Consider the following 25,093-nt stretch of genomic DNA (forward strand, 5'->3'; position numbering starts at 1 on the left):
GGTTTGGGAACCACTGAATTCAGATATCTCCAAGGTCCCATCTTGCTGTGGCATTCTGTGATGTCTGTGAGATTCCAAACAGAATGAGCAAAGAGAACCGACAGGATGAAGCCTTAGTAAGACAAGCCACACACATCAGAAGCAGGACAGCCCTTCACAATGGGCAATAAACTCAGAGAATTCATACCCCCAAGAAGTGCTGCTGGTGGGACACAGAAATTAATTCCAAACAACTTTGGGCAGATTTACGAGAGTCAGAGCCATCCAAGGGAGCAGGGAGGACCACCATGCCTCGAAGGCTGTGGGAGCAACAGAATTCCAGCTGGGTGAATCATGGGTTTGACCTGGGATGGCAAGTCCTCTATTCCCATGGAATCTACTTTAGAAAGAATTCCCGCTCTGGACCTCTCCATCAGCAGTTGCTGAAAATGAAAACAGAATTTTGTGCATAGAAACCACCTGCGACTAATATATGTCCACTGAGTTGGGAAAATATTGGTCCCTTTATTGAGAAACAGCCCTTAGAGTCCCTTCTTTATGGACTGGAGAACATAAATCTTGAGATTGGGTGTCTCTGCTTCCTTACAGTCAAAAACTGAGCAGGAAGTTACACACTTTTTTAAGCTATATTCACTATGCGTCTCTAATGCATAATGTTGTTCTAAGCACTTTGCTTAGGTCATCATTTAGTACTCCACAGCATGTCTAAGTACTAGGTGTTATTACCTCCACTTGTTCAGATTAAGAAATTGAGGCTCAGAGAGGATGTAGCGTTTACCCCAGTTCTCATACCTCATCAGAGGTAAAATCCAATGAGAAAATTTGGCCCATCTGGATCCAAAGCCCATTCCCCTCTTCCTACCCCGTCAGATGCCCAACTTGGCCAAGAAGTAGAAGCCCACCCTCTCTGGGAACATCTCAGAACCTTCAGAGCAATGTTAAGCGAGGCAGAAGAGGGTCCTGCTGAAGGACGTGCTCCAGTAGGGTGCCGAGCCCACGCCTGCCTGGAACTGTCTTCCTCAGCACACTCTTCAGGGGAAAAAAAATACATATTTATATTTATGTCTAAATTCTTTAATTTCCAGGACTGAACTAACTAAGTGAACCGTCATGCTTCTGCCCCAGATTGATAAGGCTGCCCCCAAACCCAGGCTGCTCGCTATAGGCACAGACCGAACCTGCAGAATAGGCTTCAAGGAGCTAGAGACCACGGGGAGGAGTGTACTTTTTAACTTCTTTTCTGAGCTGTTCTTTTTTCCCTGCTCCTATCGTCATCCCCAACTCACCGAGTTTAAATTCCTAGGTGCTGTTGGCGGAGGGATCCCTATACACAGAAATTCTGTCCGCATTTCCCATCGTCAGGAACAGCACCGGCCTTGGGTGCAGGCAGGTGTCAGCGACACAGCTCACATTTTTAGAGTTTTGGACTTTACAGTGACCTTTCATACCCCTCGCTTTCTTTAATCCTCATGGCAACCCAGCCCCTTTCACAGACAATGGGACATGATCAAGGTCCCATAATCAACAATGATGAGGCTGCTCCCGAACTCGGATGTTCGTGCTGATTTCAAAGCCTGAATCCTTTCCGCTTCTCCCCTCTGGCGCAGCCCACACATGTGATTTGAACACTGGAGAGGGTGAAAGGACATCTGGCCAAGACAGCTCTGCTGAAATGCCTCCAGTAGAGAGTTAGTCCTTTGAATGAACAGGTTACCCCTTATAATACAAATAGATGAGAAAATTAACAATCAGCCATTCACACCAAAGATGAATGGATTCGTCACCTTCTTGCCCTTGAAACAACCTTCAGAAACCAAATAGAAACCAACATCTTCATTCAAAAAAATGAAGCCAAGAAAGGTATTGAGTGCTCAGTATTGAGTAGCTGTATGCGTGAGAACCCCAACTAGAGCTTCGGTCTCCCCACCTCAGCTCTGGGGCAGTGTCACAAAAGCCCACCACAGCCAGCCCGGTTTTCCGATTATCAAGACTGCCCAGTGTAATCTCAATCTGATTGCTAATAATTAGCAACCCAAATTAACCTTTCATTTTTGCATCAAGTTAGCTGAAAGTCATCAAAAGAATTTCATGCTTCAGCAAACAAAACTATATACACCCAAATTAATTTTTTCATAATTTTCTGTAGGTAGAGTTCGACTTAATCACTTTAAAGGGAAATAATTTCTTCAACCTTATAATGAGATTTTTGTATTTTAAGTAAAAGTGATTTATCAAGAGCACATTTTTTTGGAAGTTTTTATAGGTTGTAAACATGTTAAAATTCCTGCCAGGATGAAATCTGACAATTCCCCAAGGTCCAGCCAGGCTCAAAGATAGAAAGTTTGGAAGGAATGGCCCAGTGGCAGTGGAGGGGTGGGGATGTGCTGGGTGTTCCTGAGGCACCCCCAGAAGGCCACCTAAGAGCATTGGGTGCTCCGGGGGAGGACAGAGCACCAGGAAGCGGTGAGGGGCTTGGAAAAGAACGTGCCCCAAAGGCAGATGTGACCTGTTTCCCATTTTTTACACTCTGTTACATAGAGAGCCTGAGAGCTGCTTCTAATGCATTTCCAAACCCAACCAATGTGGGGGAGGAGGGCATGGAGCTGACTCCGTGTCCACTTTACTCTTCTGATCTTCTCCAAGCTAAGAAGATCCTATATGCAGATATCAAACTTTCGGAAGCGGGTTAGATCCAGTCACAGTAGCACAGATTGAGCACCTGTTCTTTGCCCAGCACTGTGCTGGACTCATTGAGAAACCAGGAGAGGACCTGGCCACCGCCCGCCTGTCTCACCTGAGAGGGGTCTTCTCTCCCTCCTCAGAACCTTCCCAGTGCAATGTTAGCCAGACCCTCTTGAGGCTCTTTTTCTGTTACTGTCCTGTCTTGTTGCATCCCTTTGGGTCTCCCTTTAGTAGGCTGTAAGCTTCTTTAGGCCAGGCTCCAAGTCTGCTCCATTTGTGTCGCTCCCTTAGTATCTATCTGGTCCAGGGCCTGGCACACAGTAGATCTTCAACAGAAGTTTCCGGTTCAAATGACTGATTAGTGTTCCTTGCCCCGACATGGGTACCATCTTGGAACGTGGGTTTGGCCTCATGGAGCGGACAGCTCAGAGGCAGCAGAGGGAGGCCCACGGAGGAGGGAGGGCCAGGCCAAGTGAGTGATCGCCTTTCCTCTTGTGTGCAGTTCACTGGCTGTTCACCACATGCGGGGCCAGTGGGCCCCACGGCCCGACGCAGGCCCAGTGCAACAATGCCTACCGGAACTCCAACCTGAGCGTGGTGGTGGGGAGCGAGGGCCCCCTGAAGGGCATCCAGACCTGGAAGGTGCCAGCCACCGACACCTACAGGTGGGTATGGGGGAGGGGGAGGGCAAGGGGCAGATCCACCCTCCCGAAGAGGACTGGGGTCCTGCCGTTGGGTGCATGCCTGCTGTCCTGGGGTGCCCGGGCAGGCCAAGGCTCCGAGGCCACAGACTCTGGCCCACATGGGAGTGTAAGGGCTGGAGCTGGGGAGATTTGGGATAATGGAGTATGGCAAGAAAAGAAGCTGCGTCCTCTGTCCTCAAGGAGCCCAGACTCATGTGTGGAGATGATATGCATGCGTGCACCAGCTTCAGAACATTCTCTAGCTTTATTAATAACTGTAATTATAGTGAGCTGTTCTTTGAACTTCATGCTGTTCAAATAGGCAATGAATGTCAGAATGTTTGGGAGACAAAAGTGTGCTACACGTGCAAGACGATTTCTTACGCTTGAGCCTCCTTTCCTGGGCCTTCACTGTGTGCAAGTGAAGCAACTATTCTGGAACTCCTATCCCAGGCCCAACCCCACAGTGTTCCACCAGAGCCAGGCCAGGCTGGAGGGAGGCCCGACTCCAACGGGCACTCAGCTAAGCGAAGCTAATGGCAAGGCCTAGACCAGTGGCTCCTAACCTTGAGCGGGCATCGGAATGACAGGAAGGCCAGTTAAAACAGAGATTGCTGGTTCCACTCGCGGAGTGTATGATTTTATAGGTCTGGACTGGGGTCCAAGAATATGAATTTCTTTTTTTCATGCTAAACATTTTTACATTAATGAAGCAAATATGACAAAACACTGACATTTATTGGATGCAGGTTGAGGAGGGAGACACCAGTGGTACTCACTGTACTCATGGTATCCATCCATATTCATTCATTCACCGAGAATCTGAATTTCTAGCAAGTTCCCAGATGACGCCAATGCAGCCGCTGGGTTGACCACAGCACATGCTGTCATCCTCGCTCAGCTCGATGCCGTGGGCAAGGCCAGTGCCGCAGTCCTCATTTTACAGTTGAGAAAACGGAGGCTCAGGCGTCAGGAGCTTCCCACGGCCACGTGGTCAAGAAATGGCCTCCAAGCCCAGACTTCGGAGGCGCAGCTCTGCAGAGGTTCCTCCCACCGCACACGGCTGGGCTGTGTAAACAGGAAGCATCGTAATTTTGCTGTCATTTGTGCAGATGCCCCCTAGAGGCTGAACACAGTGGGAAGTGAGCTGCTTCCCCTCCCGCGGCCCCCAACCCCCGGCACATCCTCAGCCGCCTGGGAAGGAAAGGGGCTTCTCAGGTTGCCCTGTTTTCCGCACATTCCCACCCCTGGGACTTCAGTGTAAATGCGTTCCGGGGAAAGCCCTGAGTGCTTTTTAAATGACATTCTGGGCAGGAATGCAATAACAAGGCTTGACTGCAATCAGATTAGCTGCTCCAGGTCCCACACATCCCTAGTAAATGGCCAAAGACCTCCGGCTACCCTTGGCCACGCCATACTGAGCAGGCCGGGCCTCCCCTTCCGACCTGGCTGAATTTCCAGGGGTCATCCACTGTCCTAGAGAGAAGGGGATGCATATCTGTTGAGGACCCACTAGGTATTCCTCCTCCTTTTCGCAATGAGGTAGATGTTATTACTATTGTTTTTATCCATATTCCCTTGATTCCGTATGAAGAAACGTGTCAGGAAGCTTAGCAATAGATCTAAGGCCACTCAGTCAGTGACAAAGCTGGAATTTGAACCCAGGACCCTCAGTCTCAAAGTCTGTTGGTTCTTTCCATTAAAACTCCCACTCAGGAAACAGGAAATGGAAGGGGGCATAGGAATCATGCAGCACCCACCTCCAGGAAGCCTCCAGAAGTGAGAGCCTGGGAGGGGAGGCCCCACCGCCTGAAGGGATAGTGGCCAGCCCAGCCCTTGGTGCAGATCCCCACATACAAAAAGCAATGTGAAGAAGAAAGCAGAGGAGCTGTAAGGCAGACAGAGACCTCAACACTTTACCCCCAGCAAAACCCATTGTCCCATCCCTGCCCAGGGCAACTCCCAGGCTAGACTGGCTCGAAGTCCTCTGCGACTTATGGAGGTCCTCTTGAGCTGCGTTCCTCCTGAGATAGTGTGAATCAGACCCACTTCCAAACTCGGGTGGGTTATTTAATCTCTTGAGACTCTGTTTCCCCACCTGTAAAAGGCAAAGGTTGGGGGTTGCTAACACCTGCCCAGTTGGTTGCAAAGATCACGTACAAGTGCCTCGCACATGCCCTGCACGTGGCAGGTGCTCCCCAGCCCAGGTGACGGCAGCGAAATCCCCTGGAGTGGTGTCAGGCAGTGGCCAGACAGCATTTCCAGGAACAGCCGTAGTTCCTGACTTCTCTGCTTCCAAGGACTTTTTTCTGACTTCTTCAGCTAGGCCCTGCCTTTTGAAAGGTTTTGCCTGCCAAACTACACTTATTAAGTAATAATTCATTTTCCTATTTTTTATTAATCACAGCCACATCTAAGTCTAGCCAGGTTTCTGATCTGTGTAAATTGCCACAGTATAACCACCCGTGTTGCTACAAGCCCAGCCCAAATCAGACAACGGTTTCCGTTTCTCTCTTTGGAATATTGAGACTAGCTCCCAGCCCCCAGCACCGCCCGCTGAACACTCCGAAACACGCGCAGGAGCCGTTTCTCTGTTGAAGCAGGACACTTCGAAGTACCCACATTTGTAAAGGGGACTTCTGATCGGGACTTTTTGGAACTGGCCTGAGAAGCACCATATCAAAATGGAAGAATCAAAGCCAAACAATGTTGCCTTTGGGTTTTTGTTGTTGCTGTTGACTCCTTGTTTTTTAACCCAACAAAGACTTACAGATATTCCTGACCCCCACCTCATCCTTGACCCTGGATGAGGCTTGAGACTTGGACAATAATGTCTACTGGTCACATAACATCGCATCAAAGAAGCAGACCATTTAATGATTTGCTATACAGACCACATCGAAATGTCCCCAAGTCAGAATATCCAGGTTGAGAAGTCAGGTGCCCTTTTTCTGGAAGATATTTTCTCCATATTAACTAATTCTTATTTAGTAAGTGCAGTTCGTCTAGTGAGACAAATGTAGGACACACAGGAGGATGGATGTAAAAGGTTCTTGAGAACAGAAAGGTTGGAATCATTCCTTAGGGAGTCCATCTATTCCTGGAAGAGTGTGGCGCTCAGCTAGTTCTGCCTGGCTGCAGCTTGAGGCCTGGCACGATTATTGCTACAGTCAAGGTCTCTACCTACTGCTCAGAGAGGTGAGGGAAAGCGAGCTATACTTATCAAGCACCCACTGTGTGCCACAGTGAGACGTCATTGCCTGGGGCTTGCTCAGGGATGCATACAGGTAAAAAAAAAAAAAGAAAGAAAAAAAGAATCTTTTTTTTAAATTAATTTTTATTGGAGTATAGTTGATTTACAATGTTGTGTTAGTTTCTGCTGTACAGCAAAGTGAATCTGTTATACGTATACATATATCCGCTCTTTGTTAGATTCTTTTTCCATATAGGTCATTACGGACTACTGAGTAGAGTTCCCTGTGCTATACAGTGAGTTCTTATTAGTCATCTATTTTATATATAGTAATGAAAACACCTCCACTCTTAATTAACCGGTCATTTACCCGGTGTTCCTCTCCCATCTTCTACACCTTTGTCTACTACCACGAAGAGGGAGAGGAAGGACAGGCCAGGAAGGAGACAGGTGGGACGTGCCAGGCTAAGGTGGGGCTTTAGGGGCAAAACCTAAATCCCCATCTCCTCCCCACACACGCACACACTGCTTTCCTGCCCTGGGCTTCCCCTTCCCCTGGATTTGCCACTTCCTCTGTCAGAACAGGACAGGTGTCCATACCTGCTCCCCTCCTGCTTTGCACGTCTCAGCGGACCATATTAAGCACCTGTTAGGACACTATGCCTATATAAAGAGGTGCAAGACCCAGTTTCTGCCCAAGAGGAGCCCCAGTCAGCGGTAGATGTAGGAACAAAGCATTTCAGTGTGATGTAGAAAGTACTGCAATGGAGGATTACACACAGCCCTGTGTCAGAGGCCAGGGGAAGGGCCTGAGTTCATGGATGGCTTCCACAGGGAGACAGAAGCCTGAGTTAAGCCTTGAAGGTGACAGAGTTGTCTACGAAGACGAGGGGAGGGCCTTCCTGGTGGAAGGAGCCCCTGGGGCCAGCCAGGGCCTGCAGGAGCTGAAGCAGGACCTGGCCCTGAGGCTGGAGCCTCACCTCCCGAACACGTTCAGCTCCTTCTGGTGCCAGCGTGATGGTGGTGGTGAGAGAAGCAAGTGGGGAGGCAGGGAAAACAGAGGGAAGGCTGGTGAGGTCATGCAGGCAAGAGTCACATGGGGCTAAACCAGGGCAGGGGAAACATGGCGGGAGAGGCCGAAATGTTTGGGAGGTAGAATCGGCATGACTGGAGGACTGGGTGGGTGGGATGGGAGCGGGAGGGACGCCTGATCTGGGAGATTTCCAAATCTTGGTTCTGAGCGCCCATGGAGGAGGGCAGCTAAGGTGGATCAGAGCAGGAGCGTGGATTGTGGGGTGTGTGCTGGGGCAGGAGCCTCAGCCTCCGCCTAAAATGGAGACACACACTGACTGAGTCCGGCTCCAAGGCCCGGGGGCATTTAGTGCGATTCGGCGTGTGACACCCCGCGCAGGGCCAGTCGCATGCAGACGTCAGCCAGCCAGCCTCTCGCTGTCCTGACTTCTTCCCCTCTTCATCCTTCCCTCCCTCCGCCCAGCCCACAGCCTGTTCTCCTGCCTCTCCATATCCTTCCCTGTCCCCCTCCTCCCCCAGCTTCCCACGTACACACACAAATACACACACGCACATGCATGCGCACGTGCCCACGTGCACACAGATCGTCTACAAAAACTTAGATCAAGCACAGCCCGCAGCTCCTGATGACAGTTCTCACATGGTTCACTTGTTCCTCGGACATCACGTACAAGAGGTCTCAGATCCCAGCTGGAGCCAGCAAAGCCCCCCAGCCAACCTGGGCCACAGCTGTTCCTAACGGCCTCCATCACTGACGCTAGTTTCCTCACCTGGCTCCACAGACCAGCACGTGCAGCTGGATGACACCATCGTTCAAATCCACAGGCGTCCCATGGAGCGCCTACTGCCTGCTCGGCTCTGAGCCGGGGTGGTGCGGGGCGAGGGGCCTCCGGTCGTCTGCCAGGCCCTGAATAGATGCTGCAGAACTCGTAGAGAGGACTGAGCCTCTGGGGCCTTGCAGTCTTTGCAAAGGCCACAGGGCAGAAAAGTTCAATAACAGTCCACAATGCCAATCAAGTTCTAAACAATTGTAGAAGAGAGTCACAAGTCATGATTCATTGCCAGAGTAATTGTGCAGATAGCCACAGCCATGAAGAGCACAGAGCAGGGAAAGTGGAGGGAGGGGGGCAGCACTGAGCAAAGATCCATGAGCCGCAGGCAGAATGAAGTTTGGGTTCAACTTCTGACACACTGTATGACCTTGAAAGTGTGCTGCCCCTGCTCTCATCTGTTGAAGGAGGGGTTGGAGAGAGAGGTCACTGACACCTCTTCCAGCTCTGATATTCCTGGGTCAGGAAGGTGGTAGGGAATGAGTGGACGATGAGTCTTACTCATTGGTGCAAAACTGGAATGGAACTGGGGCAGCAAGGAGCACACGCCTCCACCGCTGACCCCCGGGGGTGTCATCTGATGGCTCGCTTGACCCATCTGGATCATACGACTGTGTACCTGCACAGAGCTCTCGCCCTGACCAAGCCCTGCACATACCCAATGTCTCCTGTGCTCTCACGGCAGACCTGGAGGCAGGATGGATACACAGGGCGGACCTAACTCTTCTGATTTCACAGAGGAGGAAACCGAGACACAGAGGATGGAAGGGACTCACTCAAGGTCCCACTGGGTGTTAGAGGCAGAGCCCAGAGCAGGTGTGGAAGAGAAATGAGGTGCTTCCTGCTTCCCCTGGGGGGGGTCCTCTCACTCCTTCCCCCCCTCCACCGCCCCCGGCAGCCCCACCAAGCGTGCCGCTGACACCGCCATCACGCTGCACACCAGCTGTGCTCTCCTTTCAGGTTCCAGCAGGCAGCCACTTTGATTTGCAGCTAATTCTTTATTTTAAGAAGATTCACAACTCAATTACATCACGTAACGATAGCTCACAGTCAATAATACAAAACGCAAACCCAATAAACATCCATGCTGACTAGGGGACGTGGGTTTAGATGAAGACAAACAAAAAAATTACAGCATCAGCTCGTTGAGAACAGTATCCTGTAACTTCCAGTAAATTGGAATCACTGCGAGGCATTTTCCCCACTTGAGTGGCAAGTATTTTAATTTGTTGTCATTTGTCAACCATCCAAATAAGTTGTTTACAAGCGATGGGAAAAGGCTTCGAAGATTCAGGCTGAGGTCATTATTCTGGCACAAGTTTGTGTAACATGATTCGTACAGTTCGGGGGTCCTCAGAGCACCAGGGCTGGCTTTATGCTCCCACTGCCTCCCTGTGGAAGTAGGTCCTGGGTGAAACTGAACACCCTTGACCCTGGCTCCTCGGCCACACCCTGCTCCACCTATTGCCCTGCTCTCTAGAATCCGGGGCCTTATTCACTCACCCCCTTCTGCTTCTCAGAAGTCACCCCAGGAGAGGAGTGGACAGGCTCCCCCAGGTGTACATTAGCACAGCAGTTACTATTTGTTACTCACTAGCTACCCTCCAGGGGCTGAACTAGGCCCCTTATAAGGGGCATTATCTCATATAACTCTCACAACAACCTTTTAAGGTAAATATTCTTATCCCCCTTTTATAGATGAGGAAACTGGAGTTCAGAGAGGGTACATAAACTACCCAAGGTCACACAGCTGGCGAGTAACAGGGTCAGAACCAGGAGAGGTAAGCAAGGTGCCTTGGACACAAAAGTTCAGGAGGCTCTGGCTCTCAAGGTTGATCAAGTGCAAGGCCAACACCCGGGCAGGAGATGTCTAACCCAGTTCCTGGCCCTGAGTGAAGGAGTTGGATTTGGATCCAGGTCTGTCTGCATCCAGCCTGTGCTCTTTTCACTGTGGCGCAGCCCACCCAGGAGGAGATGGGCCTTCTAGTAGCAGCTAGAAGTTTCCAAAGGAGTGAAGCTCTGTGGTGGGATTTCAGGCCTCACAGGGCTGATGAGGGAGGCACTACCCCCTACCAGTAGCCCAGGTGGGCAGCCGCCAGTCCCGTGTCTTTAAGCCAGTAATAGTCCAGGTGGAAACGTGGGGCTGAGGCCATCACGCAGGAAAGCAAACTCCAGCTGCTGACACCTGGGTGCCAATCTCTACTGTCTCCTTTGGGGTCTGTAGAGCTGACCCCAGCCCAGAGTCCCCCTTGCACTTGGGAGCAGTTTGTAATCTTTTCAAACCCACTACTTACCCTCATGAGGGCAGGGGTCCTCATTTTTTTCCTTGGTAGGGGAAGCTGAGGCTCTGAGAGGTTAAGCAAGTTGCCCCAAGTCACACAGCCAGCAGAGCGCCCAGGGTATGACTCAGAACTCAGGGCTCTTTCCATCCACTTCACTGCCAACAGCCAGGTCAAGACCCAAATGGGGCTGGAGTTCAGACTTGGTTGGGGGCAAGAGAAATAGGAAAGAAGGCTTAGAGAGGGGAAAACGTGTCAGGAACAAGCAACTTCTAAAATATAATGCTTTGGCTAAATTTAAACATGTGAAAGAGTTCAGAACGATTCATAATGCATGCGAATATGCAGAAAGGATGAGCCGGGTACAGCTTTCCTCTCAGACATAGCAGGAGTGGGCAGGGTGAGGACTCCCTCTTGGGCCGCAGTTTTCCAAGCCCACAACACCTTCAGATGGAAACGACTTTCTTAGGTAAACTGCCAAAGCCCCGGAACCTTGGAGGGGCCAGCAGGATAGATGTGGCCCGTCTACGCCCACGTTGCTGTCTCTACACTCCACAGAGTCTCTGGAATGCCCAGCACCGCCCCGGCCCCAGGCTTGCCTTCTCTGAGCTAAATAATTCTGCTGCTTTCCTTTCACCAATGAGCCTTCCTTCTTCCTCAGCCTTTTAATTGTCCTTATCACCTCTCCTTTTCCAATGGGTCAGGAGCGAGGGTGTGGCTGAGGGTCTGAGTGAATTAGGATGGGCCAGTAGCTTCTCAGACCACTCTCGTGCATCATATAACCTCGCAGCAGCATGTCGGAGGGGAAATGGGCTCCATGAGGGGAAATGTAGAGCTCTGGACCAGGGTTTGCCCGGTCCAAACGAACCCCTCTGGGCCTCGGTTTCCTCAACTGCCAAGTGAGATTGCTAACAGCTACTGTCTACGGCTGCTGGGGGGACGCCATAGGCACTCACGCCTGGCACATTGCAGGACGCTCAGGAATCGGCCCTACTTCCCTCTGCAGAGCTACGACGCCCCACTCCCCCACCCCAGCGCCTAGGTTTCCTGCCTCTTCATTCACGTTCACACAAGCCTGACTCGTACCCTCCACCTCTTTCTGCTTGTCTGGGTCCTACCCAACCATCATCTCCACCGTGAAGCCGACTTCAGACCCACACCCCACACGCCCCAAACCAGCCAAGGCCTCCAGCTCCGCTGCCTCAATGTCTGTCGCAGTCCTCCGCCTCTTTCCCGGGCCCCGAGCACCTGATGGCCCTGATTTGTGCCAAGACCTGCCACTTTCTCGGGGCTTTCACCCATTATCTCCTTCAGATGTTGAACCTTCCCATGCCCCTGTGAGTTCGGAAAGGAAAGAATGGTCCCTCTTTGACGAGGGAAGGATCTGGGACTCTGAGAGGTCCACTCCTCACATGGAACCCCAGAGCCCTTTGGTGCCTCCGCTTTGCCTCCCCGATATAACCACCCCCACAGGGAGATGTCATAACTCTGTCTCCCCAATTTCTTTAGAAGCCCCCCGAGGGCCTGGAGCCCATCTCCCGCCTCGTCTTAGGCACGTGGCCTTATGCCAGTTTGCAACGATCTCCCATCGGTGCCGGGCCCCGGAGACAGGACAGTGGGCTCAATTCTCCTTCGCTCTCTACAGAGACCTCAGGTCCTCACCTGCCACGTTAGCCATCAGCTGGCCCTCCAGGCTTGTCTCCGCAGAACAGGCCCAGGCTCTGCCTTAGGAAGGCCTCCAGGAGGCCCCTCCCATGCTTGGAACACAGGACATTTCCTAGAAGTATAGGTGGAGAAGCCGCCATGTGCGCACGTGTGCAAAACCATCTTGCAGCTCTCCCCGGAAGCTTTTCTTCAAGGACCTTGGATCTGAATATGCAGGGACTTGAAAGCCCCCCAAGTCCCTCTCCCTGGCAGCCGGTCTCTGGGGAGGCGTGTCTATCGGGCACGCGAGCTGTCTTCAGGGCACACCGCTCTTCTGGTACGGTTCATCAGTTGGGTCCTTTCTCCCCCATCCCTGCTTGACTTCAACCCAACAACCTAAGAGGCAGCAGAAATGCTCCCGCATCCCCACTTGCTGGTTTTATTTTCATCATGATTGGTTGTTTGTTGTCCGCACACACGTTGCTCCAGAAGGAGTTGCTGGCGGGATGCGAATAAACAGTCTGTGCTCATAAACACCGCTCTCCTCAATCATCATGTGGGACTCCTTGTGTCTAGACCCCATAGGGAGACTTTAAAACATTGTACCAACTCAATTACTGTTCCTTCAGCCAGTAAGAATAATAATAAATACTTAGTGGGTGCTTCTTACGTGCCAGCCACAATTCTGAGACTTGCGACACTTCATTTCTTCAATCTTCACCACACACCTGGGCTAGAAGGTAGGTTTTTCTTATCCCCATTTTACAGATGAGGAACAGGAAAGTTCAGTTACTTGTCTAAGGTTGACCACATGAGTCCTTTGCTCTTGGACAGGGAGAGAAGTCCATAACAGGAAACCCCAGGTATTCAGGACACCATCACCCCAACAGCCCACATTAATACAGACTCACCCTGTCTTCATCTCGTCTCTCTCTCCCTGCCCCCCTTCTCCCTCTCTTCCTCTCTTCTACCCCTTACTAGTTCTTTACCTTCCTAGCTCTGTGAATGAGGCATCTCCCTGCCCCTCTCTGAACTTGACCTCCCTCTCCTGACAGTGGGGAGAGGACCCTCCTTGCTGACCTCATGGGCTGATGCAGGGGAGAGACTTCCAGCACGAGGGTGGTGCGCTCGGCCTGTTAGGAGCCGCTGGGTTGACAGGAGGGGAGTCAGTTTTCATACCATGGCAGGAACCCATGCGCTCTGTCCTGTTGCAGCATATCAGGCTACGGAGCTGCTGGCGGGAAAGGCGGGAAGAACACGATGATGCGATCCCACGGCGTGTCTGTGCTGGGCATCTTCAACCTGGAGAAGGACGACGTGCTGTACATCCTGGTCGGGCAGCAGGGGGAAGATGCTTGCCCCAGTGTAAGTGCCCAGAGCGGGGGTTTCTCCTCCACACTCACCAGTAGCCAGGCAGGTCCCTCAGAGGACACAAACACTGCACACACGCCTTCGGAGACCTCACGTTCAAAGATGGCGGGACTCACCCTTTGTTCTGCCTGCAAACGCTCCTCCCTTTCCAGGGCCATTTGGGTGCATGAGAAGGTGGGTGGTGTGGCTTTGGGGGTCGCACATCCCTACAGGCACCAAGGCTGAGGCATGGGTTTCATGAGCAATCTTTCAAACTGAAGAGCTGAATTCTGCTAAAATGGACAAATGGTGGTTCCTCTTCGCACAAGTGCGAGTTGAAGCCCACTGCCTAAGCTTTCTTGCAAGGGCACCATTGTCTTTAGCCATATTATCATAAACAGGAAAATACCAGACTAAACATGTCTTGTTCAGCTCAAAATCACAGACTCATAGCCACATATATGCATATAAAACCATAGGAAAAGTTCTGAAAGATACAGGTAACAGTGGTTGTTTCTGGAGAGGGGACTGGAGTTGAGGGTGCTTTGTCAGTAATGTCTGATATTGTTACAAAAATAATGCATTCACATATTATTTATTATTTGTGTGATTAAATTTTTTTAAGTATTTTAAGCACAGACTCAGAGCTGAAAGACCATGTAATCCACTACCCCCATTTCACAGATGAGAACATGGAGACCACAGAAGTGAAGGGACTTGTCCAGAGTCACTCATAATGCAGCACAGAGACTCTGGCTCCTATTTTTGCTGCCCCAAACTTGCTTGGGGCTCAGTTTCTACAGCCTTTTCCCCTTTTCCACTTATAACACATCTCTAGACAAGCCAGACTGTCATCCTCTGCAGCCCCAGAGACAACCCTTCATTCTGGTTCCTGACCCCACTGGGGGTGTCCAGCTGTCGAACAGGGAGAGCTCCAACAGCAGTACTTAAGAAAGCCAGTAGTGGTCTACAATGACCAGGAAGGGGAGACAGTGGAGACTGATAAAGCAGCAGCCATGCCTCTTGCCTGTGCTGGGGGACGCAGGACCCTGGTGGTGCTGGCTGTCTTGATGGGAACTCAGCACTCTGCAGGGGGTTCTCGGCATTGGGCCAGGCCACGCCCTCACCTGAGGGTGAGCTTCTGCACTGGGTGGGACCGGGGCAGGGATCTGGGTTCTAGGTCTCAGGACCCAGGGCTCCTTCCCCAGAAACTTATTCAAGAGCAGAGTTGGAAGACAGATGTGGGAACAAGAGCTATGAGAAAGCAGTTCAATTCCACTGAATAACCTCAAGGCTCCTAAGAGCCAGGCCCCAGGCTGGGAGCCAGGAGTAAAGTATGTGCCCTACCCCCAACCCCACCTTAGAGGCTGAAAACCAAGCAACAGGAGTAAGCTGCGCAGGCGCAAGCTTGTGCATGAGAAATGTCTGGACTCTTTTATTTAGCAACTATAATCAGGACTTTCCAACCTGATTGTTAAGTGTTAAGCCATTACATTACAAGCCGCTGTAATTTTCACAGGAATTTATTGAGTGCTAATGTAATTCTTCCATCTAAGCAGAAAGATTGCATTGACTTCCGCAAGGAACTTTTACTTGATTGGATTGTCATCAATTACGTCTTTTCACAGGACTGAGTCCTTCTTTTTTAATTCAATTGTAATCTACTTGTTCCTCTGGACTGCTGCATTTTATCATTTTATTAATCAACCTACTTGCTCTCAAACCTTGGATGTGCCAGGGAAGTTCCAAAGAAGCCAGGGACGGAGAGCAGCCCCCTCTGCTGGTCGGGTCGGGCATAGCATGGGCATGGGGAAAAGAATTGCTCTTCCCAGTTGCTCCACACCTCCGCCCCTCAGGAGTCATTTGAGAAAGGGAGAAAGACCTTTTACAGGCACTACCTCAATCTCCAGTCCTCCCTAGGCCGAAAAATGGACTTCACTAGAGAACGAAGTGGACCCCAAGAATTAAACTTGCAGGCTTTGGCAGCTCTGCTGGTTCTACTGCATTTCTGCGTGGAGTGGCTCTTCCCGTGTGCCTGGCCAACCCAAGCCTGGAATGGGCTCCAGCTGCTGGAACCACCCCCCCATACACACACACACACACACACACACACACACACACACACACACACACACACACACACACACACACACACGCCCCTCAGCCCCCGTCCTGTACACTGTAGGCTGTTTAGCAGCATCCCTGGCCTCTACCCACCAGATGCCAGTAGCATCCCTCAGAAATGACCATCGAAAATGCCTCCAGACATTTCCAAACATCCCCAGGGGAGCAAAACCATAGGTCTAAATGTTAGCTTCCACCACTACCATCACTCACAAGGCAAGTATTGTGAAGGGCCAGCCCACACCCACCCAGTTCCCAAGTCTTTCAAATGTATTCAGCAAATATGTATTGAGTACCTACTACACGCCAGTCACAGTTCTAGGAACTGGGGAGATATTCATGAACAAAAGGAAGATCCTTTGCTCTCATGGAGCTTACATTGACTCCAGGGGAAGAGGGACAAACAGACAATAACCAGTAAACGTAAGTTCCTCAGGACACCCAAAAGAGACAGGGTTAAGGTGCATAGAATTAGGGTGAAGGGGAGTCAGGTGTGCTGGAGTTCAGAGGCAGGTTGCAATCGTAAATAGAGTGGTGAAGGGAAGCCTACCGAGAAAAAGACAGCTGAGCAGAGCCCTGAAAGAGCTGAGGGACTGAACCAGGAAAATAAGTGGGGACTCCGGCAGAGCAGAGGCCGAGTCCCCAGGCGGGAGCGTGCCTGGTGTGCTCAAGGAGCAGCCAGGATGAGTGGGTAGAACAGGAGGGAGAGTAGGTGAGAGACGAGGGAGGGGTGATGGGGACCAGGTCAGGCCATCAGAAGAACATACTGAAGCCATAGGACGGTTTTGAGCAGAATAGTGACCTGAAGCGATTTGCATATTAGCTCCTCTGGCTACAATGTGGAGAACAGACCACTTGGGCCCAAGGGAGGAGTCGGGGGCAATGAATCTAATGGCTATTGCATTAATCCAGGCAAGATGATGGTGGCTTGGATAAAGACAGTAACAGTGAAGGTGGTGAAAAGCGGCTGAATTCTGGGTGTATTTAGAATATAAAATCCAAGAACTATGCCCGAGCCACTGGAAGGAGGGAGCTGCCTTCACGAGAGCTGGGGCCCGCTGCGGAAGGAGCAGGTTCACTGAGCTCAGCTGATCTGGTAGACGGCCAAGGGGAGGCTGCTTGTGGACAAGGAAGACAGGCCACTGGCGTTCAGGAGAGAGGTCTGGAAAAGAGATGCAAATCCAGGAGAGGTCAGCATAAACTGAGACAGGTTGAGATTGTCTAGGGAGTGGTGTAGATGGAGAGGACCACGGGCTGAACCCTGCAGACCCCCAACATTTAGAAATGGAGAAAAGAGGAACCAACAAAAGAGGCGGGGAGGGGGGAGCCAGGGATGTAGAGGAGACTCCAGAAGTCAGGTCAAGAAAGCGAATCATGGAAAAGTGATCAGCTCCTCCAAATGCAGCTGTGGACCCAGCAAGATGCAGACTGAGAAGCGAATCAACTGTTCCCTCCCCCCACCCCATTCAAAGGAGACACCTGAGCCTCCGGGGCAGCGGGGAATGCGCTGACGCTGGGCTCTAGTTAGACAAAGGCCATCCTGCAGCCCAACTGCTCCCTCCAGCAATCTCCAGCCATCGGCAAGTTCCATTCAAGGGAAGAGGGCATCCCCAAGGGGTGGGGGCCCCACTGCTGCCAGGCAGAGGAGAGGAGGAAAGGGAACATGGTCAGAGGGGATGGACCTTCTTAGCACCACTGGTTCGCACTGGGCAGCTCCCCAATTTCTTTTAGTTATTTATTTAGACTTTTTGGCTGCATCGGGTCTTAGTTGCATCACGTGGGATCTTTCGTGGCGACGCGTGGGCTTCTCTCTAGTTGTGGCGCGCGGGCTTAGTTGCCCTGTGCCATGTGGGATCTTAGTTCCCCGACCAGGGCTCGAACCCGCGTCCCCTGCATTGGAAGGCCGATTCTTAACCACTGGACCACCGGGGCAGTCCCGCAGCTCTCCAGTTAATAGAGGAGGACAGATCCAGACAGATGGCCCAGCAAAGCTCCAGTCAGGAAGTGAGACTGGACACTGTCTTCTGTGCTCTGCTCTGCCTAGCTGGCAGCACACACTTCCATGCCCTGTCCCTGGCTCTGCCCTCAGAGCATGCCCCTTGCATCTCAGGCCCTCCCCAGGCAGCGGTTGGCAGGGTTTCCTTCCAGCAGACTCCATGCCACTCGGCCCCCGCCCCAGCCCTGAATGGCATTGCACATACACAGGAGAAATGTCAGCTGTCCACAGTAGCAATTCAGACCCTTCCACCCACACTAAATCCACTCTAAAACATATCAAATTATTTCCATCATTAAATCCAAAATGCCATAAAACAAATTGCATCTCAGCTATTTATCTGGAAATTTCTCTAGTACTCATTCCCGGCACCCCTGAGTGCTTTAGCATAAGGAGTCACTCAAGATGAATTGCCACGTCCACTGGCTGGTTACACAGCAACATTCGATGAAAATTTGATGTTTTGTTGGCCTTTTTTCTATTAAGCGAAAGCAGTCATTTTCCTCCAAGGTCAGGCCAATGCGTGGAGAGTTCGTCTCAGCTGCTGTGACTGACAAGCAGGGTGGCTGTTCTTGAAACGCTGCCCTCTTTATTCAGGGATTCCAGGCTTCTGGGTCACAGGAATTTCCAGCATGTCCCCAGAGACTCCCAGGTGCCTGGGCCCACACCAGGTGGAATAAAATCTGAGTTTGGCCTCCCACTGTTTTCTTCTCTTTACAAGATACTTCAAACTGCAACTTCTCAAAAAACCTCAGTGGCTCCTCGCTGCTTAGAGAATGAAGTCCAGCTCCTTCTCTGTTTGTACTCAAGGCCTCTGTCCAGGATCTGACTGTCCAGTTAGGTTCCCTCTACCCACTCCCATTTACACTCCCGCCAGCACTGTCTTACCGCATGGGGCCTTTATCACCCCCTCTTCAGAATCCAAAGGACCCTAACAGGTCCTCCTGGACCACCTCTCTGTCCTCAGATGGACTTTTCTGAGCCAGAGAGACTCCTTATACTTTTCCTCCCAAATACCACACTCACCTCCTTCCCTCTGGACTCATGCTGATCTCCTCCCCTGTAATGTCCTAATTTTCTCCCATTCTCAGTGTTTAAAAATCTCCCCATCCTTCAAGGCCCAGGTGAATGCCACCTCCCCCAGGCAGTCCTCCCTGCTCACCAGTCCAGCAACAAAGCCTCACTCTCCCTCCTCAACTTCCCATGCATTTTCTTCTAAGCTGTCCCTGTGGTCCTTCTCCAATACTGCCCAGAGTGACAGTTATCTGTGTGTAGTTTTTGTCTCCTCAATTCAACGGCAAGCTATTTGAGAGATCGTCAGACCCTATCTTTAAACATAGAAGGTCTGTGTGCTGGGAGGTAGAGAACCCTGGGCACAAACCTGAGGTGCTTTTTGTTTCTCCAGACAAACCAACTAATCCAGAAAGTCTGCATTGGAGAGAACAACGTGATAGAAGAAGAAATCCGCGTGAACAAAAGTGTGCACGAGTGGGCAGGAGGGGGCGGCGGAGGGGGCGGAGCCACCTACGTATTTAAGGTGAGGTCTGGGTGCCAGCTTCCCCAGGGCAGCGCCTTCTCTGTGTCCTGGTGTTGGATCCTCAGGACAGACCTGGGAATGAAGCACCTCGAGTGCTCTTAGCCCCGTTTAAAGTTGAGGAAACCAAGGCCCAGAGGGAATATAAGGTTCCCTGTCCGTCCAGGAAAGGGCAGGCCCTTCTCATGTTGATATGCCAGCTGGATTTCACCACGCACACCTTTGCCATCCTGCTTCAGAGTCCCAGAGGGTCCCACTGTGCCCTCCTCTGTCCTAAGGTGGACTTTTCTTACGTCATCGAAAATAGGCAAAGGTTTCCTGCTGGGTCTTCCTGCAGGGACGGTGATGCTGAGGGCTTATTCTTGAAGTTGTGGGGATCAGAGCAGAGACCCCTGAGTGTGCAGAGGAAGGAGAGAGGGAGAGAGACCTGCTTCTGCACACCAGCTGCCAGACCCCTGAGGCTAGAGAGGAACTTCAGGAAAGGGGCTGTAGAAACAGCCTCCTCGTATGCAGAAACATTTCTGTCGCCTAGTGCTTTTGCTTCACGTACTGAACCTGGACTAATACACGAGCCCGGGGCTGGAGGGGATGGAAGAGCTGATGGGTTGTTGTAACATGAGATCAGGGCCCTCAGACCACTGAGATGTCACCCACTGCCCAGCAAACACTCGGCCACATTTAAATTGCTCAGGGGTCTCCAGAGTGGGAACCCCACTCGGTTTCTCAATCTCTGAATGTCTCCCCTGGGCAGATGAAGGATGGAGTGCCAGTGCCCCTGATCATTGCGGCCGGCGGTGGCGGCAGGGCCTACGGAGCCAAGACAGACACGTTCCACCCAGAGAGACTGGAGAATAACTCCTCAGTTCTAGGGCTGAATGGCAATTCCGGAGCCGCAGGTAAACCACTGCAAGCCCACCCTCTCCCAGAACATTCTCCCGGGACTGTGTGAGCTTCAGCTCGGCCGGGCGCCATCACACACCTGTGGGCATCTTAGTCGCTGGCCCTTGAGATGCTGGGAGCTCTGGATACTGGTACCGGGATCAAGAGAGGAAGGGCAGGCCACACGCTGGGGACCCAGAGGCCGCCTTGCCAGCACGGGGTTTGGACTTGCAGAAGGTCACTGAGAAAATGAGGCAGGCGGCAGCAGTCTGACCGCCAACCCAACCGTACCCGGGTTTTACCAAATGCAACTGGATGTGAGCAGGTGGAAGGAATCTGGGCAGAGTCAGGCCCCCGGGCCCCTGTGGCTTGTTCGTACTTCCGGGCCCCGGGCTGCCAGGGCACACATCTCCTTGCTGGAAAATCTCTTTCTGGAATCTCCATGGTTGGGCTCTCTGTCTCCTTAATGAGAGCCAGCAACGCAGAAATAGGGGGCAGACACCAAAGGGGATGTGAATTCTCTGATTCCTCCCAAGTCAGCCATTCCTCTTTGTATTTTCTTTTTTCCACAATCAGATCGAGGGAGGATTTTTGAAGGTGTTTAAGATTTGAGATTAATTAAAATAAACACTCAGACTTTCTCTTCAATTGAGAGAGAGATAGAAGAAAGAGGAGAAGCGGTCACAGCGAGGAATTACCGCAGTGATACAGTGCCCCTTACATCCGTCCAGCATGTAATAAATTACAAAGCACTTCCACATCTATTATACATGTGCTTTTCAAAACAGTCCTGTAGGGTTTTCCAAACATATAATTTCATTTTACAGAAGAGTCAACAAGCTCATGGAAAGTTGGTGGATTTTTTTCCTCAAAATGGCCAAACTGTTTCGTACTTAATCCGTTTTTTAAAACACTGCTGTTGCTGTTTTTATTTTTACGTCCATCGTTTTCTTTTCCACACGTTTGCTTGAAGGCTGCAAGATAGAGTGGGGGTCGGAAACCAACTTAGCTGGGGACTGTGCAGGACGCAAGGGTAGGGTGCTCCGGGCAGGAGGGCAGACCTGGTATCAGGCCCATCTCGTCCTAACTTGTTCACTAAGCTCACGGCCCCAAATAGCCAGCAGAGCCCACTTCCGACTAACGGCGCTGAGGGGCCTTCCCTCCACCACGTGACATCAACCACCTTGACTGGCCCCATACCCACCCTCTGGCTGGCAAAGGGAGGCCAAACACTTGGAGTCCTGTAGCTTCCGAAGCTGACAGAAGGTCCTCACGACTTGTCCAGGACCTCGTTTCAGCTCCGCTTGTCTCTGTTCCAGACCCAAGCTTCTTCCTCACCTCGACCTCATTTCCTGAAACCTGTCTCCCTCTTTCTAGCACCATAGTCATCCCTGTCTGCAGCTTTCCCCACCTAGACGTCCCTCTGCTGCCCCCTCTGGGTCCAGAAGAACCTTGGCCACAAGTTCTCCCAGAGGACCCTTCCGGGCAGGTTGACCCTTCCGGGCAGGTTAACCCTTACGGTTCCAGCAGACACACGCACAGCTGTTTTTCCCGGTTCCCACCTGCCAGCATCTGCTGGAGCAGAAAGGGCTTTGGGGTCTTCTGGAGTAAACTGCCTCTTGAAATGTCACACAAAACGATATGGGGAGACAAGGTGGGCGTCCTGGAATTTCCAGGGCCTCGGGAGAGATGTACTGTGGTCTGCCTGTGGCCTTAAGATACAGTTACGTTCAACCTAGCTCTGTAAAGAACATTTCGTTTGCAAGAGCTCAGAGCAGGCCCAGGCGTTGGGAAGCACAGCTCCAGCTGCTGCCACTGTAGCCAGAGCATCACCACCTCCACCCACAGCTCTCTTTGCTCTTGACCTCGGAGCAGCTCCTTAGAAGCAGGCAGGCAAGACACTGCCTGAGCGTCAGAGTGTGAGGCCTTCTGCCTGTGTGTGTCCTGCCTCACAAACGCCCAGCGAGCCCTCCACTTGGCGGTTTGTAAAATATTTCATACGCTCCCTGTCTTCTTTGATCCTAACATCCACCCCATGAGGTGTCTCATTATCTCCAAGTGACAGGTGAGGAAACCAAGTCTCAGGCCGGGGAAGTTCTTGCCTAGCAGACAATTAAAGCACTTTGGGTTATCTGGTGCCTTAATCCAGGGCTCCTGCTAGGAATTTCACTGCCGTGACCTCGGCAGGGTTTTGACAGCTGGTCCCGGTTCTTTGAGATGGGAAGCAGTTAATGAAATGCAGGCCGGGCGCTTCAGGAGTTGGCAGGCATAGAGGGAAGGCAGAGGCAGAGTTTAGTAGTCGTGCAGCCTGTCCCCTCCCCCGTCCCTCACCGAGCACACTGCCGGGCTCTTGAGCCAGAGGCCTGACAAGAAGCTGGGGCGCGAGGGGCTCCCATCGGGACATGCACGACTGTGGCCAGAGCAGCTCTCCCTCGGGCAAAGGGCACGCTCGGCCGTGGACTCTGAAGGCCCCAGGCCCCACTGAGGACAGGGCCCCTGGGCACTGGACAGGGGCAAGCACCCCTCGAAGACACCGAGCCCCGCTTCCTTCGCCAGGCCCAGCTGCTGCCCAAACCCAGCCAGCACCCTCACCTCGGCGTTTCTCCGTCTCATCCCACAGGTGGCGGAGGTGGCTGGAATGATAACACTTCCTTGCTCTGGTCTGGAAAGTCTTTGCTGGAAGGTGCCACCGGAGGACATTCCTGCCCCCAGGCCGTGAAGAAGTGGGGGTGGGAGACCAGAGGGGGTTTCGGAGGGGGTGGAGGGGGGTGCTCCTCAGGTGGAGGAGGCGGAGGATATATAGGTAAAGATGATTCGCGTTCAAGGTGTCACTGCCCTCCCCACTTAGTCCTAGGCACCTCACCTCCCTGTCTGCCCCCCGGCCCCTGCCTGCACGCCCCTGGCCCACCCCCAGTGTGGACTGTAATGTGACCTTGCACGCCTTCCCCCCAGCCCCACCACACGAGCCAGAGGCAGGGTGTTGGCTTTCGAGCCAGCATCCTGCCTCGAGGTTTCAATAGGACAGCATCAAGATCCCATATGATTCTTGATCTCCCCCAAAGCCAATGATAAAGGGGCTTTGGCTTCCCAGCCTCTCCTCTGGGCCTCCCCCAAGGACGCACTGGCCTGAGAGCCTTGGAGGCCAGACTCCCCTACCCCGTGCCTCCCTTCGGATGGCCTGGCCCGAGTCCTTGCCGATCCCGCTCCCTGAGGGCCTGGTGTGCAGCTTCTGGCCTCGTGGACTCCCCACACTCCCTTTCCTGCCCCAGCCCGCCAGCTTCCAGAAGGGCGCCATTCCCCCTGCTGATGGGTGCTTGCCCTGAGGGCAGCTGCGGGCAGTCCCAGCCCAGCCCTTCAGCAAGCAGCTGGCCCCTGGCCCCAGCTCTCCTCTGGGCTTCAGAGCAGAGCAGAAGAGCCTTCTGAAGCTGAGAAGCATCCCCACAGACTAGGACACAATGCATGCACGCGCTGTGATGTGCTGTCCGTGTTTTGCTTTACGCTGTGTGTGAGATGCTCGTGTTGACCAGATGCTCTTCTTTTCCAAGCCTAGGGTGGGTGGGCGGAGCCCAAGGGGAGGAGCCCAAAGATAACCCAACCCCCACTGAAAGGAGGGACAGGAGCCTAGAGGCACAGGGGCCCATCCCCCCTGCCCCAACCCTGACCAGATGGGACAGGACAGCCACTCCTCGGTGCTACTGCCCGGCCAGTCCTGGAAGAGGGGCCAAGGGGCCAACCCAGCCCGGGGAGACTAGAACTCTTCTGACTCTTGCTAACACGGACTGCTTCCTGGGGGGGCCCAGCAGAGTGGTGAAGACCCCCCAGCGGGAGCTGGCCCAGACCTGGAGGAGAAAGTGGCCCACACACCAGGCTTCTACTGAGCCGAGCCCCAAGTGCAGCCCCTGTGCCCTGAGCCTCCCTTCCCTCCCCACCGCCCCGCCCTCGAGGCCCCTCCCTGACCCCGCTGCTTGCCCTGCTGATGCGCACATGTGTCCAGACTTGGGCACCCACCTCTCTGCGTTAAACTCTCCTCTGGTTTGCCACAGGTGGCAATGCAGCCTCAAACAATGACCCCGAGATGGACGGAGAGGATGGGGTTTCCTTCATCAATCCACTGGGCATCCTGTACACCCCGGCTTTAAAAGGTACCCCCTCTGCCAGGTGGCACAACCAGCTTCCTTAAGCCAGTTCTCCCTCCCGGCTAAAACTCCAGGGCTACTGATGTGAGTCCAGGACACAAAGGTGTGATCGTGGGTCCCTTGCAGGCAAGTCTACTTAGTGGTCATCTCACCAAGTTTCCTGGAAATCAGGATGCGTGATCTGATTTGGACACAGAAGGAGAAGACTGGCCAGCCCTAGAAAGTGCAACAGTAATAGGCCCGGTACCTGTACCAACCTAAGTGACCCTCGTGTGGACCCTCCCACTTGCCTGCCTGGCCTCTGTCTGAGTTCCCCTCACCAGATGCGCTGTGGACTTCCCTGCACAGGCAGCGCTCCCAGCGGCAATGGGACGTAGGAGCAGGGACCAGAGAACCTGCCCTGACCAGCTGGAGACAGAGCGCAGAGCCTGAGGGTGGGGTTCAGGGCGGCCTCCGCCCGAGGCTGACCCTCCCTCCTTCTCACCAGTGATGGAGGGCCACGGGGAAGTGAATATTAAGCATTACCTGAACTGCAGCCACTGTGAGGTAGATGAGTGCCACATGGACCCCGAGAGCCACAGGGTCATCTGCTTCTGTGACCATGGGACAGTGCTGGCCGAGGACGGCGTCTCCTGCATAGGTAAGGGGGTGGCGGAGGGAGCCCAGAGCTTGAGCCACAGCTGGTTTCTTTGGTTCTGGGACACCTCAGATGCAGTTTTGTAAACTTCCTG

The 25,093-nt window shown here is 52.6% G+C and overlaps 1 protein-coding gene across 1 annotated transcript in view; it reads left to right on the plus strand.

Annotated features, from left to right (window-relative positions):
- ALK (ALK receptor tyrosine kinase) overlaps window positions 1-25,093 on the plus strand; it is a gene marked incomplete at its 5' end in the record, with an annotated part of 722,056 nt that overhangs the window by 659,823 nt on the left and 37,140 nt on the right. The window contains 7 exons of the mRNA XM_079941115.1: window positions 3,185-3,347; window positions 13,558-13,708; window positions 19,219-19,350; window positions 20,099-20,243; window positions 22,847-23,029; window positions 24,270-24,368; window positions 24,850-25,002. Coding sequence (XP_079797241.1) covers window positions 3,185-3,347; window positions 13,558-13,708; window positions 19,219-19,350; window positions 20,099-20,243; window positions 22,847-23,029; window positions 24,270-24,368; window positions 24,850-25,002 — 1,026 coding nt within the window. The remainder of the gene's footprint in view (window positions 1-3,184; window positions 3,348-13,557; window positions 13,709-19,218; window positions 19,351-20,098; window positions 20,244-22,846; window positions 23,030-24,269; window positions 24,369-24,849; window positions 25,003-25,093) is intronic.

Source organism: Stenella coeruleoalba (genome assembly GCF_951394435.1).
Source record: "Stenella coeruleoalba genome assembly, chromosome: 13".
Lineage (NCBI taxonomy): Eukaryota > Metazoa > Chordata > Mammalia > Artiodactyla > Delphinidae > Stenella > Stenella coeruleoalba.